Source organism: Helicoverpa armigera, chromosome 13 (genome assembly GCF_030705265.1).
Source record: "Helicoverpa armigera isolate CAAS_96S chromosome 13, ASM3070526v1, whole genome shotgun sequence".
NCBI lineage: Eukaryota > Metazoa > Arthropoda > Insecta > Lepidoptera > Noctuidae > Helicoverpa > Helicoverpa armigera.
This window is the reverse complement of record NC_087132.1, coordinates 236,487-255,120: the sequence shown is the minus strand read 5'-3', so window position 1 is coordinate 255,120 and position 18,634 is coordinate 236,487. Positions and strand designations below refer to the sequence as shown.

Below are 18,634 nucleotides of genomic sequence, written 5' to 3'. Positions count from 1 at the left end.
TATCTTAATACTCCGTATATTGCAGCTATTATGGTTAAAGATTAATAATTATATGTATAAGTGATGCAGAAACTCATAAATAAATGAAGGAAACGATAGGGAAACATATGACCAATACCAGAGTAGGTATGTCAAGTGTTGTCAAAAACTTTTGTTTGGTTTATTTATTATACCTACTTATGTTTTTTCGTGAGAAAACTGAGAAATGAGGAAAAATAAGTCCTAGATACTGGGTAGTTGTAGAAATCTGCGATGAGTCACACGTCGATATCAGGGCGCGGGCGATAGCAGTGATAACGCGAGGATTCGGCCAGTTCCCCCGAGGCGCTGTCCGGCCGTGCTTGTGTGCACCTGCCTTCAGCCGTGTCGTACATCTGTGTGTGTGTGTGTGATGTGGAGCGCGGCGGTGGCGGCGCTGGCGCTGCTGGCGGCGCGCTGCGGCGCCGGGAACATCACCGTCATCTCGCAGCAGTCAGCACACTCTTGTTAACATTACACTGTACACGCTCCTCATACTCACCACGTCCTAATTAGCCACCTGCGCCAAATATATTCATATTACCTACCATACATATTCCACATCTGTAAGATTTAATTAATGACTATACAAGTTAAAAAAGATAGAGCAGTAACATACCTACTTGTAATCTTGAAACACCTAATGTTCGCTTACTATTTTTTTTGTACACAAACTGTAGTAGGTATGCCTTCCTGTAACCGAACACAAGTGGCAAGCGCTGTCGGGGCATGTGGGCATCGTCACATCTCCGTGTGTGCTCTGTCTCTCAGTGCGATGACTGCTGACCAGCTCGGGTGTACTGAGGGACGGTGTGCGTACAAAAGCGCCGACAGCCATCACACATGACTATGACAAGCTTGCAGTGACCTTAACCACAGATTACTAAATAGTTTGGTACCACGACGAGTACAGCTAGCGCCTACATTTGCAGGTTAACGTTCGACGACACTCATGAGCTGGTAGTGAACTCGTCCGTCGAATTCATACTTTCGTTCGCTCCGGTAAGTCTCACTAATCCTAACATTTAAATTTCTACTACAAATCTGTTTTCCATGATGAGACTGGTTATTTACTTAGTCTTAAATAAAATATCATAGATATATAATCAGTGGCCGAAATCGGCTGCGGACGCCATAAAAAAAAAATGTAGAAAAGACTTTACACTCTTGTGTAAGATATCCTTAGTTTGCAATGATACAACTGAATACCCACTACATTTTCCCGTGCCGCAAGTCAACACTGCCAGGCTGTGGCAAGCACTTTTCTAAGATATAACGTAACTTAGAGTTACCTGCAGCTTGTCCAGCAAACTTGACTTAACAGTAAAACACTTGTTACCGCAGCTGTATACACAACAGCACATTAAGTTTTTCAACTTTATATCCAAGGCATAATGTTCAATTATTATATGTTGATTGATGAGTAGTGGAGTAACTGGATGTGGTGACTGTACGGTATAAGATAGTTGAATGTAGTTTGGTGTTGTCCCCGTAGAACCCGGCGCAGGGCCACCTGCCCATCCGCGTGTGGGCGCAGACGCAGGGCGGCGACACCGCGCGCCCGCTGCTGCTCACCGCGCGCCGCACCGTCGGTATGTCTCCACTCACTTCGCATCCTAACTATACAGTTGGGATCTTTCTTTGTAATCCTATCCTATATCCTTTGTCTATATTTGATGGTTGGTTTTGATCAAATTCAGATATCTTACCAAATTATTCCTTCGTGATTTTATTCTTGCAAACAAATTGTACTAAAAGAGTTGCTGTAAAAACCACTCACTCCGTAATAATGATCTGTATAGTCATTGTCGAAGGAGGTGTTGAGTGTGTGTGTGTGCAGGCGCGTGGACGTGGCAGCTGCCGTACCGCTCGGGGCCGGCGCTGCTGCACGAGCTGCAGCGCACGCTGTGCCCCGACGACAGCGTCGACGTCGAGAGCCTCGGCGACGACTGCGGTCAGCATCACTCACTATACTATACTATTTATTTTATTAAAGCAAAGCCTGGGGCCCGATTCTCCTAAGTTAATAATGTCAAAATCGAATAGACATCGAATCGCAATCGAATGCGCGAAAAATTTTTTTTCGGAATTGAATGCCTCAACAATTAAACAAAGATAAAATGCGATATCCGACATGGAGCCGCGAGCGCAGCGAGCGCGAATTTTTTTGGGGATGCAAAGGGTGAAACAGTCAACATTGATAGGAGACGACCAAAGCTAGGGCGGCTTTTTCTGAAATTTTATTGGTTTAAATTTGCCGCCCCCTAAATAGCATTTGCCCTACGCTACGCCACTGGTTTATCTTAAATCGTTTTTAAGAATCTTTAATTTTGATAATGTCCTTTCAACAGATGTACCTACCTAACTGAAACCGGCAGTGTAAGTAATATTCTTAGCGCTATCTGTGTTCGGAAATATTGTGTATTTTTTAAATATTACGTGATAACTCGCTAGATTTGCCGCCCCCTAGGACGTGCCGCCCGCGTGCTGTGCACGCGCTGCACGCCCGCTTCCGGCGGGCCTGGATAAAAACGTTTATTTCAAAGAAAAAATAGCGGAATGCCACATACGTTTCAATCGTAGTCGAGTCGGGATTGGATCTCAGTCGAACCGAGTCGAACGTGAATCGTATGCCGCTTAAGTAAAATTAGGAGAATCGGGGCCCTGTTTTATGTGTTACGCCTAAAGCCCGAAGTGCGGCTACTCCAAGATCTAGCCGGCTAAAGCTAGGAGTAGCTCGCGGTTAGAAGTTTGAGTGGTATTGTCGAGCTCCAGTATGTTGAGATGAGCGGTGGTGTTGCACAGAGGCGGAGGCGGGCGCGGCGGGCGTGGGCGCGCTGACGCTGCACGTGAGCTCGTCGTGCGCCGCGGCAGCGCGCGTGCGCCTGCGCGCCGCCTTCGTGCGCGACTGGCGCCTGCCCTTCCAGTCGTCCACGCCCGTGCAGCTGGCGCAGGGCGCGCCCAGCGTGCACGCCTACCGCTTCCCGCGCGACCAGGACCACGTGCGCCTCGTGGTCGACTCCGCCGACGACGTGTGCGCCACCGTCGCCGTGCAGGACTACTCCGTAACTATCGCTCCTCCACTGCACGCCCGACGACTACGAACGAGTACATGATCACTAACATGTGTTGCAGTGCCCGATAGCGGAGACGTTGGAGGACATAGAGATCTCGTCGCTGCGCATGACGGTCACGCGCTCCGGCGGCATGCAGCTGTCGGTGAGTCGTCTTCTCGATATGTGACATTCTACAAATTGCATGGCATTTTACAATTGGTCGGTGTGGCTGGGATGTAAGCAGTATGTTGCGGCCACGATGTTTGTGCAGTGGAGAAGGTCACGCGAGCGAGAGAGGATGTTAACGAGTGTCGGGTTGTGTGGCAGCGGCAGCGGTACCCGCGCGGGTTCTACGTGGTGGCGGTGGTGCACGCGAGCGACGCGGCGTGCCGGCCCGCGGCCGAGGACGACGACCCCGACTGGCTGTGGGGCGCGGCGCTGGCGGGCGAGGGCGACGCGCCGCCGCCGCACGCGCTGCCGCGCACCAAGGCGCTCACGCTGCACATGCGCGTATGTCTGCTCTGTTGCTCTCTTACACCTGCCCCTGCTAAATGTAACGACTCGCGGAGATCTCATAGACCAATCGAGACCAATCTTTGACAGATGTCTCAAGGAACCGGAACGTCTCTTTATTTCCCTCCTAAAGGGGTGGTTTGGTCAGGCGCACCGTACGTACCTTATGGCAGCGGTTCCCAAATGGGATTCCGCGGAACCCTGAGGTTCCGTGACAGGCCCTCAAGGGTTCCGTGGAAAATTCAATATTTCCATATGGTAAATCGTTTCACTTTTGACAATATTTAATTATTATTCATTTTCAATTAAATTGTTTTAAATATTGTATTCCAAAATTCCATTTAGGCACCATGTAGGTGGGTACCACTCGGGAGTGTAAGTCTCGTACTTTCGCGACAAGTGGCGCACAAAGTCAAGGGCGGCTAAATTGTTTTCTGGCCCGTGTGGCAGATACTTAGCCATGCTACGCCTGAGTATACTGAATGTGTCTCTAACCATATAACCATTTGGTGCGCTACCACGCGCCACGAGCCGTACCTAAGTGTATTTACATCTTTAGTTTACTTCTTACTTAAGCTAAGGGTCCGCCGAAAAATGGTGAAACGAAAAGTGTTCCGAAGCCAATAGATTTCGGGAACCGCTGCCTTATGGTATCTCCCCTGATCTTTCCTGCCTCCGCGGACGTACTGCGATCTGCTGAAACAGAAAACATATTAAAAATGTTAAATACCGTTTTTTGGCGTATTCGTAGGAAAAAGAACCCTAATATATTATAATATCAACATCAAACGCCTTTCTTGCATCTAACTTGTAGCTAGATAAATATGCCCATCAGGATCATAATTGCGACAACTATTTTATATTTCCACTTTTATGGATTGGAATTCAATAAACGAATATGAATATGAGATTACATAGGCAGTTAGGATCTTTATTCAATAAAAAAAATAAGGCTAACCATTTTTTAAAACGAAGACGTATTAATTGCTTGCATGAAACTACACAACAAGTTGAACAATCGGCGAATCGTTGTGGCGGGAGTCGGGACTGTACTACCGAGCACGTGCTCACCTAGCTCAGGAAAGGGAGACCGAACTGCGATTGTTCAAGTTGCTTTTGCCTTTTAGCTAATATTGGTTTGATGTAAATATTTGTATTGCATGTCATGTGGCTGGGCAGGCGGCGCTGACGCGCGCGCAGTACGCGGCGGGCGCGGGCGCCGCGCTGGCGCTGCTGGCGCTGCTGTACGCCGGCGTGGGCGCGCTGGTGCTGGCGCAGCGCCTGCCGCGCCTGCGCGCGCTCGTCGCGCCGCGCGCCGTGCTCGCCGACAGTCAGTACCATACCCACCACCACCATCCAGCCACGCTTACATTGTGCCTCCGCTTCACTCCTAATTACTTGACACACTCTATTTCACATAAACATTTAAAAGTATACCTATATGTTTTTATCTTTTTTAACTAGGTAATATGTTTTATGTACCTTTACCGATTTAAAATATGTCACACATACTAAACCCCGTTCGAAACGAGTGCTCGCTGCTAACTTTTGTGTAATTCCTCAGAGCCTGATGAAGCGACAAGATCTGAAATAGACAGCGCGATGTCCATGTCGCCGGGGCGCCGCCGCCGCCGCGACTCCAGTGAGTTTCTGCTGCCTCTCCGTCACTCTGACGCGTTGCCATGCCGTCAGCCGTGCGAGTGTCCGCTTCATACTGTACCTGTCCGCAGCGGCCACGTTCGACAGCAGCGACAACAGCGACACCGACGAGGAGGAGGAGACCGGTACCGCCACCACCGACGTCACCGGCACGCGCTCGCCCACCGCCGCTGCCGTCACTACCGCCGCTGACGTCACCACTGCAGCTGACGTCACCACTACAGCAGACGTCACCAACGCCGCTGACGTCACCACTACAGCTAACGTCACGAACCCCGCTGACGTGACTAGCACAGCTGAGGCAGTTGATGTCCACGCCGCCGGTAACGGCGTGACGGCGACTGCGGCGCCGCCGCCGCAGTACGCTGACGGCAGTGAGGCGGGCCCGCGCACCGTCTATGTCATAGAGTCCGACCGAGCTCAGCCGACTGACGTACGTCTTCTCTGTTCCTGCTAAGCAATTGCTACCGATATTGGAAACGTGTGAAGTCATATAGTGTGTGCATATGGTTCGCAGAGCACGTCGCGGCCGTTCGGGCTGCCACCGCGGCTGAACGTGGCGGCGCTGACGCGGCGGCGCGGGCGCGTGCTGGCGGCGCGCTCGGACCGCTACCTGTACACGCTGTACACCGTAGGGCTGTTCTACGCGCTGCCCGTGCTGCAGTTCGTGGCCGCCTTCCAGGTGGTGCTCAACGTGACGGGCTCGCTGGACGTGTGCTACTACAACTTCCTGTGCGCGCACCCGCTGGGCGGGCTGTCGGACTTCAACCACGTGTTCTCCAACGTGGGCTACCTGGCGCTGGGCGCGCTGTTCATGCTGCAGGTGCGGCGCCGCAAGCTGCGCCGCCGCCGCAAGCCGCGCCACGAGGTACGGCGGTGACTCTCGAGCACCACAGGGTGAAGTGTGTACAGTCGTACAATAAGGTGCTTGTGTGCAGGAGTACGGCATCCCGGCGCACTACGGGCTGCTGTCGTCGCTGGGCGCCGCCATGATGATGGTGGCGCTGCTGTCCGCCAGCTACCACGTCTGTCCCAACGCGCTCAACTTCCAGTTCGGTACGATTGCTGCTACTCACACCTTCAGCACAGATTTCTAAAAAAAAAAACATTAAATTGAATATCCGACGAATAGAACAGAATCCATGTATTGTTGTATCGGTGCAGACACGGCGTTCATGTACGTGCTGGCGGTGCTGAGCATGGTGAAGATCTACCAGGCGCGCCACGCTGACGTCAACGCGCGCGCCCACGCCACCTTCGGCGTGCTCGCGCTGCTCATCGCGCTCGGTAACCGCGCCTACTGTCCAGCCTGCCACGCTGAGTGCTGGCGCCAGCACAGACTCGTCAACACGCCACCTTCGGCGTGCTCGCGCTGCTCATCGCGCTCGGTAACCGCGCCTACTGTCCAGCCTGCCACGCTGAGTGCTGGCGCCAGAACAGACTCGTCAACGCGCGTCTATCCGTAACGACTGCCAGCCGGGATTAATTTAACTTGCCTCCAAAGCACGAAGTAACTATTGTCACTGTATGTGTAATTCATATGGTCACGGTCCATGATCGATGGACCCGTGCAGCTGATACTTAGCCGCAGTAGTCGACACTTAGCATAAAGAGATTTCCCTGTACGTGTGGCGGAGCAGTAATGTGTGACTCGTGTGCAGTGGTGTGGGGCGTGGTGGGCGGCGGCCCGCTGTTCTGGAGCGTGTTCACCGTGCTGCACGTGTTCACCTTCCTGCTGCTGTCGCTGCGCATCTACTACGTCGGACAGTTCCGCCTCGGTGAGGACACACATTCTTAATTTCTTATTATTTAATGCACGTTCAAAGAGCCATCTATTAGTTGTTGAGTGTAATCATACATGTGGTACAATGTCGAGCATGGGCACAGAGAAGCAGAGTGTGCAGGAGGCGGTGGCGGCGCTGCCGTCGCGCGGGCTGCGGCCGCTGTACGCGCCGCGCCTCGTCATGCTGCTCATCGCCAACGCCGTCAACTGGGGCTTCGCACTCTACGGGTAACCGCCATCTCACCACATCCTTTTTTTAAACACTTTTATTATTTAAATGAATCAAAACGTTCCCCATTACAACTGATAGAAATCCTCCGTGTAAGTACTTAGTTCAGCAGCCGTCACCGCTGCGCTAATTGCGTATTATTTTCAACTAGCTTCTGCCAGCGACTTCGTCCGCGTTAGATTTTTACTTTGTGCAAAGAGAGGAAATAATAATCACCAGCCTATCCAATTATCTAAATCTATGCGTACCTTGCCTATTGGGATAAGTGAGTTGACAAATATAATCAGAAAGCTCTGAACTGCTTAGCTGTCGGAAGTTACACGTGTTATTGTAAGTCAACCATAAAAAATAGACATATTATGCTGTCGTGGGATATTTTTTACATAATTTTAGAACACTTCCTTCATACATGGTTTCTATATAGCTTTAACCAGTAAGGCTGCACACGCGACGGAAGCTTAAAAAATGGAGTAACTTTTCCCGTTTTCCCAACATTTCCCTTCACTGCTCTGCTCCTATTGATCGTAGCGTGATGAAATGTATCCTATGACCTGCCCAGGAGTATGAAAAATATTTGTGCCAAGTTTCATTAAAATCCGTCAAGTAGTTTTTGTTTCTATAACGAACATACAGACAGACAGACAGACAAAAATTTTACTGATTGCATTTTTGGCATCAGTATCGATCGCTAATCAGCCCCTGATAGATATTTTGGAAATATATTTAAGGTCTCTGCACACAGCAGGTGCGGCGCGGCGGGACGGGACGGCGACGCGACACAATGTACTAGATCGTCACGTCGCGTCGCGCCGGGATGGCTCTGTGTGGCGTCGTCCGTAATATCAAGTACATTACAACTGCTTAGTGTCACGTCGCCGTCCCGTCCCGCCGCGCCGCGCCGCGCCCGTTGTGTGCCTTTACCTTTAATGTACAGAACTGACCTCTACAGATTTATTATAAGTATATCTGTTTGGTCTAGTGGTCGCAAGCGCTATATAACGCGACCTATACCCTGCGATACGTGTGATGGAATGGCATTGTTCAGCCTAAGGGCCGGCTAATGGCTGTTTGGTGGAATGATATAATAATAAATATAAAGTATACGATAAAAAACACTACGGCTGTTTCTTGGCGACTCTGAAGTTTGCCGATGGACTTGCGAAGTCAAAGTATTTATTCGCGCTTCGACTTCGTATTCGATATTGCCTTTCTTGAAAATTCTGATGCGTAAGAAAGCTGATGTCCAACTTCGGAGTGGTGAGGTTATTTAGAGACGTGGTGGCGCGCGCAGACTGTTCACGCAGAGCGCGGACTTCGCGGGGCACCTGCTGTCGGTGCTGCTGTGCAACACGCTGCTCTACATGGTGTTCTACCTGAGCATGAAGCTGCTGCACGGCGAGCGCCCGCGCTGGTACGCCTGGCTGTTCCTGGCCGCCGGCGCCGCCACCTGGATGCCCGCGCTCTACTTCTTCGTGTCCGGCAGTTCCGACTGGTTCGTACAACGTTATACTTTTCCCCCAACTATTTGAGGACAGTCTAACCAGGGGCCCGATTCTCCTAATTTTACTTAAGCGACATACGATTCGCGTTCGACTCGATTCGACTGAGATCCAATCGTCTTCGAGAGTTTTACTAAAAGCTCCCCAACGCTCCTAACTTTTGTACAATGGGTTAATCAGCAACTAGCCTAAGCCGGAGTCGGGAAGTTAGCGGTATTACACGGTCCCCGTATCTGGGAGGGCACGTAAAGCCGGCGTATCGAATGCTACTTACCTAGTAGCAATCGTTGTTATAATTTTATTCCAAGTCAGTGGCTGTCAGGCAGATTTGCAATATAAGAAGAAGGCTAGATTCAGCAATTTATAGTCCTTCCCTAATGACTTTCGAGAATGAATAGTTGACTTTTGAGATGAACTGTAAAGCATTGGCATTAGGATGTGCAAGTGAGTGTATGTATTGCGGCGACAGGTCGGCGACGCCGGCGCAGTCGCGCGAGCGCAACCACGAGTGCCGCGTGCTGCAATTCTACGACTCGCACGACCTGTGGCATCTGCTGTCGGCGCTGGCGCTCTACTTCACGTTCAACGCGCTGCTCACGTGGGACGACGGGCTCGCCGCCGTCAAGCGCACCGACATCGCTGTATTCTAGACTTTACAATAAACTATTCAAACGAATCGCACCTCTTTTATTTCGTACTAAATTTTACCTGCCTCTTCGCGACCAATATATTGTCTTTCTAGTACACGTCAGTAGTCGATAATTCAAACCGCTTTTAGGATTCACTTGTTATTCAATTTTCACATTATTAACTTAAGCAGAATTGGGCCCCAGAAATTCTAATCGTTGTCGTCGAAAGACGTCAACTGCTGGACAAAGGACCGGTTGGACCGACAGCTGCATAGTGGAGGACCTTTATAACGCTACTGACAATGCCGTATGCGTAGCGAAATATTGGGCCTCCAAAATTTTAATTGCCCTCGACTCGCCAAGAAGAAGAAGCTGGACAAAGGCCTTCCCCCAACATTCGCCACTTTGCTTGGTCTTCAGCGATTCATAAGCGGCGACCCGCATCTATTGCTTTGCACTGACCTTGGCGAGATGGTCGAAATTCGAATCCTCCAGCAGTCCGATTCTAGATAGAAGGCAGAAACGAAACGTATTCAAATGTCAGTGACACAGTGACGTCACGTCAGCGATTGTCGCGTTCTCATTATTTTTATTTCGCAATTTCGAAAATATCTACATAAATTTATTGTTGTACGAGTAATAAGTGAAATATTAAGCACTGGCACACAGCATCGAAATGGATAATCAGTACTATTACAAATTAATGGCTAATTATCTTTCAAAACGGAACTGTGACGAGTCATTCATGCGATATTTTTTTGGTAAGAATTCGCTAAAGAAAACTCCAGAAGAGTTAGAACGGGCTGATGAGAGGAAAAGAAGACTGCAACGTGAACGATCCCGTCGATATAGAGCTCTAAAGAACGCTCGTCGCCAGCACGAGGGCGGCGGGAGCAGCGGCGGCCGGGACAGCGCGGACGGAGACGCGTCGCGCTCCAAGTCTCGCGCCCTGGTCCTCGAGGAGGAGTACAGCGACGGCGACGAGCCGCCCACGCTGTGTGACCTCAGCTACGACGACAAGTGGCGGGAGCGCGCTGCCTCGGACTGCGCTTCCGACGACAACTCGGCGCAGTCGGCGGCCGAGCTCGTGGACGCGGCGCTGGCGCCCCACGCGCCGCTCAGCCTGCGCGAGCTGCTCAGCTCGCCCAACGCCGAGCTCGACTACCCTACAGTGCACAGTCTCATGTTCCACTGGCTGCAGACGTAACATTGTGCTGTCCACACCCATTTTTATGCAACACCTTTGGCTCCCATCTACTTGTTATTCCAAATTTTACCTTAAATGAAGTGAACACTGGCTTGACTTATTATTAATCAGCACTGGTACTTGGCTGGCCAGCATGTAGGCAGAAATAACATAAAATGCAAGATTAACTTAGAAACAACAGTGAGTGTGGTAGTCTTACATATCAACGTGTTGCTGCTTTTATGATAATAATCAATCACATGTGTTGTCAGAACCGTCCTGCTATGATTTATTGAATAATTAGATTAGATAGTATTTTAAAATTGTATGAATGTAGATGTAATAATTTGTAATGGTTCAGGGTGGATTAGCAAGCTAAGCAATAGAGGTACAAGTTGGATTTACACTACACATTTATTCAAACTTCCCAAAAATCATGTGATTTGAAGGATGTTATTATTTTGATATTTTGTCCTTATTGTTTATGGTGATTTTTTTTCTCTCAAAGATTACTCAGCCACATCAACATTGGTTACAGCATACAAAGTCAATGTGAGACAGACAATAAATTAGAGATCAGTAATGCTCGCATCCTATAAAAAAGAAACTGTTTTCTTATGATTGGTAGCTCTTCATTGTTATTTCTGTGAGGCTTATGCAAAGCAATATTATTCATATACAGATCAAATTGAGTCTTTTTTATAGGAGCCAGGAATACACTTCAAAAGCTGTGAATTTTAATGTTTTGTTGGAGTCTGTTATCACCACAAATTACTAAGACCCAGTTGCTCCCTTTTGACTATAAGAATAACCAAACTATAACTAGCCGTAAACTTGCCTTGAAAATGGTTTGGTTAGTGTTAAAGGGGTTCAACTCGATGTAAATGTCTGTTATGCAAACAGCTCAACATCTTTAGAAACATATATTTCAGTTAGGGCTGGTTAGCAGGGATATGCAGAAAACCATGTCATGCCATTGCACTGATCAAGTGGTAGTCAGTAGTGCACTCAGCATGGTGGACGGTCTGTGCTACAGCTGCGCTGTACACAACAGTCACCAGCTACTAGCTCATAGAGTATTCCACTAGACAATAAGTTATAATAAGTTGCCATATCCTAATAATTAGATACTCAACAATTAGTTATTAGTTATTATACATAATCTTATCATATGAGCATAGGGAAAGTATAGAGTATTATATACCTATAGTTTGTGATACAAATGAATTTACATTTTGTGTGAAATCTACAATGTTAGGTATAACAGATATAGTGTAAGTTAGTGTGTGGAGCGTCGCCCTGAGGACGCTCCCTGCCTGTGCAGCGTGATGCAGTGCTTATCAGATGTACATTGTAGATGCGTGACACATTATTCTACATTAATAATTATTGCTAAAATAACATTCCTAAAAAAATCGCCTGCCCTGCATAAATAAATTACAAAGCATGCCAGTTGACTTTGTTGAACTAGACTGACATACACCACTTGACTTGATGTTGAATGAACTCTTTGAATTTCTTACTGCTTATGTTTGTTTGTTTTCCCTCGATATGGACCAAAGTGTGGGTTGCCTACCCACACATTTTTTAGGTACCTAGTTTCTCGTAAAATGTTTTGTCTTGTATAGTGTGTACCAGTCAAGCTGTTAATGAAAAGAGGATACTCAATTTCCCACTTATACATTTGTACCTAGGTACTTACTTCTTTTTGAATCATCGTGAAAACTTGATGCTTTCCTAATTTGCATTTATGTAACAATACTCTGAATGTTATTTATTACCTTGCTCTCTTGTTTTTTTTTTTACATATTCATAAATATTGTTAGGTATCTATAATCTTATTACTTTTAACTTCATGAACAAATACATTATTCACATAATTCACAAACAAAATATGTAATATTAAAGGTAGTAATTACATAAAATGTAATTTACATGGTTGTTAAGTTATAAGCTTGTTCTAAATGTGGGTACCTCCACGAGATTATGAAGTAATTTATTCAATATTGCATTATTGCCAGCTGCTGACATAGTGCTTGAACTATACTATACGAATTGTATAATAATATAGACCGGGGGCCCGATTCTTCTAATTTTACTTAAGCGACATACGATTTACATTCGATTGAGATCCAATCACGACTCGATTACGATTGAAGCGTATGTGGCATTCCGCTATTTTTTCTTTGAAATAAACGCAATAATAAATCATTTTGTCTGCAAATGATTTACGATTGCAATATGATTGTAGAGCAAACTACCGTATAGACCAAAATAGCAGACCAATTGCAAACCAATCGAATGTCGTTGGAATATGATTGGTATTATGTATCAGTAGCAGAATGTCCGATATGGTTAAAACTGCTATTGCGATCATATTGCGATTCAATTTCTATTCGATTTTGACATTATTAACTTAGGAGAATCGGGCCGCGGGATCCATACGAATGTAATATAATGTAGAAGAGATGATCTTGATCAGAACTTTGTTTGCATTCGCGCATTTTATTTCGACTTTGGATTACGCCTACACAGATGCAATCTAGATATATTTACAAGCAAGGTCATCTCTGATGGGTCACCAGGTTATGTCCGTCTAGAACACGCTTTAGGCAAAGACGAAACAATGTTTGATTAATAAGCAATGACATTACTTACAATTTACATTTTACGTAATGAACCCGAGTAATGGTAATGCCGCTATGTAAATCGTTAGGCAGGCACGTTTAGTTTTAAGGAAACTCCAGAAAACATTTAGGCCAGTGATAGGTCCTGCGCGGGCAACTGGGTGTCCCTATCGCTCCTGTTGGTGCTTTCCGTCGCATGCACGACTCGACTGCCGAAGGAGGGTACACTGTTCTCATTTTCTTTATTTTTTTAGTATTAGTAGATACTGGCTTTGATACTAAAACATGTTGTAAACGGTGCGTATTCTAAACGAAATCTATATTTTGTTAGAGCAAGATATTTTGTTGTTAGGATTAAGGACAGTGCTAGATTAGAGTGCCATTAGTCACGTGGTGCCCGGCGGGCGCACACTGCGCTGCAGGCCTGCGTTGCCTTTGAAGAACAAAAGTTTAAGTAAAATATAAAGTATGCGTAGGTACTGTAAAGTAGTGCCATATTAAAGAGCTTCCTGTCTATTTTTAATTGGGCTTTTATTTTTTGCATATCCAATATGTACCAAAACTACCGTCCGTCCAGACAGGATAATGTAGGCTAGATAGACTCAATAACATGAAACTATCTATTCATCATAGCAAAAATAGGTAATAATTTTGAAATGTCTCCCCCCCCCAACCGAAATAACCGCAACCTCCCCTGAATTGGAAACATTTTAAAACAATAAAATAATTACAGCCCTTTCACGAGGCAGTCCAGCGCATTTTACTGGATCCTGCAAAAACGGACGCTGTGTTCACACGTAGTTCAGTTTTGCAGAAGGCCGGTCCTGCCAAACTGGACTGCCGTGTGAAAGGGCTGTATCCTGTTTTTTTGACCATTCCTAGTGATCAGGGACCCGATTCTACTACTTTTACTTAAGCGATATACGATTCACATTCGACTGAGATCCAAACACGACCCAATTACCATTGAGGCTTATGTGGCATTCCGCTATTTTTTCTTATAAATAAACGTTTTTATCCGTTTCTGTGAATCAATTATTATGAATCCTTATGAATCATATTGTCTGCAAATGATTTACCTACGATTGCAACATGATTGTAAATATGACAGATTACCCTTTTTAGACCAAATGTCAGACCAATGACAAACCATTCGAATGTAAAACGATTGGTTTTAAACATTGAGTTTTATATTAGTTGTAGAATGCCCGCTAAGGTTAAAACTGCTACTGCGATTCAATTTCGACATTATTAACTTAGCAGAATCGGGCCCCTGGAGTCCAATGAAACCGGTTAAAAATACTACGCTGTCACGACATCCTGAGCTTATATTTCTTTATTTATTCCTTCATTTCAGGCAACCAGGGCCCATAAAAATACATATACATAAAACACTCATAAACTAATACATTGATTTACACCCACATAGATCTGCTTGTAGATAGTTTTCCATTCTAGTAAGTCAATGTCAGCTAGATTATAACTCAAAGTCAAGGTAGGTAGGTACTACGTAGGTGCTACACAGACGACACTGGGTCACAACGCAACTACCAATAAGATGAGAGCAGAGCAGCACATCAGGGGCACGATTTTGCTATTTTACTTAAGCGACATGCGATTCACCTCCGACTGAGGTCCAATCATGACTCAATTACGATTGAACCGTATGTGGCATTCCGCTATTTTTTCTTATAAATAAACGTTTTTATCAGTTTCTGAGATTCAATAATGAATCATCATATTGTCTGCAAATGATTTAGGATTGCAATATGATTGTAGAGCAGACTACCCCATAAGCCAAATAGCAGGGGCCCGACTCTCCTAATTTTACTTAAGCGACATACGATTCACATTCGACTGAGATCCAATCCCGACTCAATTACGATTGAAATAAAAGTCCTTTTCTGTAATTCATTTTAAGTCATAATGAATAATTTTGTCTGCAAATGATTTACTTACCTACGATTGCAATGATGATGATGATTGCAGAGCAAACTACCGTATAGACCACAATCACAAAAATAGCAGAATGTCATTGGAATATGATTAGTCTTATATTAGCAGCAGAATGCCCGCTAGGTTAAAACTGCTATTACGAATAAATTTCGACATTATTAAGACTGCTATGTTATGTAGCGTTCCTGCTGTGTCAATCTGGCGGGACGTTATTAAAACACGCTTATTAAAACATTTTTATTAGTTTAGTGTTTATCTTTATTTTTACACCATATATTAATATCATATAATATGTACATTCATAATGATGACACAATTTTTATTTTAGCACTTACATAATAAGTAGATACAATGTACGTTATTGCTATATTTGGGTCTCTCGAAGTCTTATTGTCTGTATCACAGTAGGTAAACAGCCTTTTCATAAATATGATATAGAAATCCTTAGCAATAACAATACTAATAACTAGCCGTTTTCCCGCGGTTTCACCCGCGTCCCGTGGGAGCTACTGCCCGCACCAGGATAAAATATAGCCTATGTTACTCGCAGATAATATAGCTTTCTAATGGTGAAAGAATATTTTAAATCGGTCCAGTAGTTTTTGAGTTTATCCATTACAGCCAAACAAACAAAGTTTTCCTCTTTATAATATTAGTACAGAAGTACAGATTAATTAGGTAGGTACTTATACGTAGGATATGTTATTTTATTTAGATAATTGATTTAAAATAATTATGTATCTACATGGGCACCCGATTCCTGTGAGGTCTACCTACATATTGCACAGTTAATATTTTGTTTGGATATTTCGGTGGGTAAGTAGGTATGTAAGTTCTTACTAGAATAGTGAGTCGTACAGGCCTGCGTGACACGCAAGCGTACCGGAGAGTCGTAAGCGCAGTCAGTGGAGTGGAAAGCTTGTTGTTAATCAAACAGTAAGGTAAGGCAACAGTCCATTTTTTTAAACTGTAAAAGTTAATTAGAAGTATAATGTATGCGGTTCTGTGCGGGCGCGCAGCAGTGCTTGGCGCGCCGCCGGCCGAGCGGCGCGAGCGGTGCGAGCGGTCCGAGCCGACGCCGACGCCGACGCCGAGCGCCCAGCGGCCTCGCTCGCTCGCGTGGGCGCCCGCGCGCCGCCGCCGGCTCGCTAGTCGGTAGTGTCGCCTACTCTCCTTCACAATAATTATGAAAACCTGCACCATGTATAAAATAACTTACGTGACACGGAAAAAACAGGTAACTTTCTAAAGTAAATGCTTATTAGAACGAATGTTTAAATCATCTTGTTTTGAATTATCTAACTATAACATTCACATTATGACTAATATGGTCCATCTCCAATAGAGGCACTAACAGAATTTTTTAATGTATTGCTGATGGTTAAAGAGAGTGGGAAGCCGCTGGCGCTCGGGCTTGCCATCTCACCGTGACAGACACCCTCGAAGTCGTCGGCGTTCAGGGAATATATCATTGCTCCCCCTAAATCGTTTTCTATGATAAATTTAGCTTTCTCCATAACACTTTGAGGGCCTTCATAAGACACCCATTCCTGTTCCCTATATAAATATGGAACTTTGGCTTCATTATCTTGCACAATGGTGACATTGCTAGCATTTGACACAAATGTACACACATCAGGATAGTTGATAAATCCTGAAGAGCCGAGAGATCCAAACCCAGATGCTGGACTACTCACTTGATGATTGTTAGCATTGACTAAGGAGAATGTATGGCCATAAGTAGGAATGCCAACCACAATTTTAGTGCGATCAAGCCCTTTGTCACGGTACATTTGAACTGTGTAGTTAATGTTCAGTGTAGCCAAGTACAGCTGTTCGGTGCTTCGCCGATACAGTGGAGAGTTGAAACCAGTGAAAGGAGTAAACTTGGTAAAGTAATGAAAATCATATGTCATGATATTTACAAAATCAACATATTGATTCAACTGGTCGACATCATAGGAAACATCAACTATAGTCTGTTGAGCAGCAGCAGCCACAGTTAGAACATAGTTCTTTTTTTCTCTAATATATTCCATACGGATCTCTCGAAGTAGTTGTGAGAAATGTTGCCTTTCACGACCACCCACTTGTGAACTATGTAATGCTGGAAATTCCCAGTCAAGGTCGATCCCATCTAAGCTATAATTTCTCAGCAAATACTTAATGGACTTAATAAAAGTTTTTCTAGATTGATGGTTTGACACCATATCTGGAAAGCCATTATCATTTTTGGCACCTCCCACTGACAAGAGAATTTTGAGGCCAGGATTGTCATGCTTGAGTTTCACAATATCAAGTAATGTATTATACTGATACTTTTCTAATGAGATCTCATTATTAACCACTCGAGCAAAAGCAATGTTGATATGAGTACATAGGTAGGGATGAATATCAGCCGGCATCAGCTGACCGGTGCCACTCTCACTGGGGAAGTTGTAGTAACAGGATATTACTTTAGATGGTGCCACTCGGGATACATTATACCTTAGCAAGTGTTCAACAACAATGTCCTTTATAACTTGCAAGTCCTGAAGCGCATTGTCTTCTCTGTGCCAGGAGTGGTAAACAGCAACACATGCTGCGGCAGAGCATAACACAATCACCAAACAACTTGCCACTGCCAACGCCCTCTCACTGCACTTTGAAGTAGGCTCTTTGTTCCAACCATATTTATTTATCAATATAATTTTGTCAGCTGGTGGTGTTTTATATTTTCTTTCTGTCTTTAAGGCGTTATTCGCCATTGTACAAGTAGGTATCTGAAAACGTAGAAACCTATCATGTAACAAAATCGTATAATATTTGTATAACATACAGCAGTACTAAGACTACCCACTGACCCAGTAATCTTTAAATAAATAATAGCTCGAGAGTTTGCTGTTGAAATACAGGAAAATACTGATACATAGAGAGAACAAAAGGAAACTAAAAAATTCGCATCCTATCCGATAGTGCATTCTGCATTACCTACCTGCTAGTTAGCGTCGATATGAGCGGTCGAGTAAAGATACAATATATTTTTGGTGGGACTATATACACTTCTGAAACATTGGTTTGTTATAAAAGTAAATAAGATTAATCAAATTCCACTCTTTGACAACAATCAAACCTCATATCTCATAAACTAAACTTAAACAATTCTGACTTTCATGACGAAGAACAAACAAAACAAGAAACCTTACGTCAGTTGTAAATGAAATGACAGATGACAGACAGGACAGATGCTCTGGCTGGCTGTGTCATGGCTGTGTGCTGCTGTGCTAATGCTGTGCCTTTGTGCTGTGCTAAGCTAACCATAGACACAAGACCTTCAAAGTTTCTATGGTTTGGTTACCGTAAAAGTTAAATGTGCAAACCATCCTAAAAGCAACTATATTTTATATTATAATAGTAATATTGCAGACTCCCAAATCAAAATTGAATTTCAAATTTCAGTTTTCTGTTTTAGAGAAAGTAATTTTTGCAAGTTTTTGAAA

General features: G+C 45.0%; 2 protein-coding genes across 6 annotated transcripts; one reads left to right on the top strand and one right to left on the bottom strand.

Annotated features, from left to right (window-relative positions):
* Window positions 1-301: 301 nt before the first annotated feature.
* On the top strand, window positions 302-13,722 carry LOC110376884 (uncharacterized). Of its 5 annotated transcripts, none has more exons than XR_010277058.1 (17): window positions 302-471; window positions 951-1,020; window positions 1,514-1,610; window positions 1,859-1,972; window positions 2,824-3,083; window positions 3,154-3,237; window positions 3,402-3,584; window positions 4,767-4,917; window positions 5,152-5,229; window positions 5,318-5,679; window positions 5,764-6,114; window positions 6,185-6,302; window positions 6,411-6,533; window positions 6,908-7,024; window positions 7,134-7,257; window positions 8,530-8,750; window positions 9,227-9,433. XR_010277058.1 is itself a non-coding variant. In XM_064037404.1 (17 exons), the coding sequence occupies exons 1-17, from the start codon at window positions 392-394 to the stop codon at window positions 9,497-9,499; spliced, it is 2,907 nt and encodes a 968-aa protein (XP_063893474.1). In that variant the 5' UTR covers window positions 302-391; the 3' UTR covers window positions 9,500-13,722. The 5 variants fall into 5 exon arrangements, 3 of the variants coding, with proteins under 3 accessions (XP_063893474.1, XP_063893475.1, XP_063893477.1); XR_010277057.1 differs by having other exon boundaries at window positions 6,411-6,634; window positions 8,550-8,750; XM_064037404.1 differs by having other exon boundaries at window positions 6,411-6,634; window positions 9,227-13,722.
* A 798-nt stretch (window positions 13,723-14,520) lies between these two features.
* Window positions 14,521-18,393, bottom strand: LOC110376874 (chitinase-3-like protein 2). The gene is made up of 2 exons (XM_021335498.3): window positions 18,130-18,393; window positions 14,521-17,917 (listed from the first exon to the last, which is right to left on the bottom strand). The coding sequence occupies exon 2, from the start codon at window positions 17,900-17,902 to the stop codon at window positions 16,478-16,480; it is 1,425 nt and encodes a 474-aa protein (XP_021191173.3). The 5' UTR covers window positions 17,903-17,917; window positions 18,130-18,393; the 3' UTR covers window positions 14,521-16,477.
* Window positions 18,394-18,634: the final 241 nt, after the last annotated feature.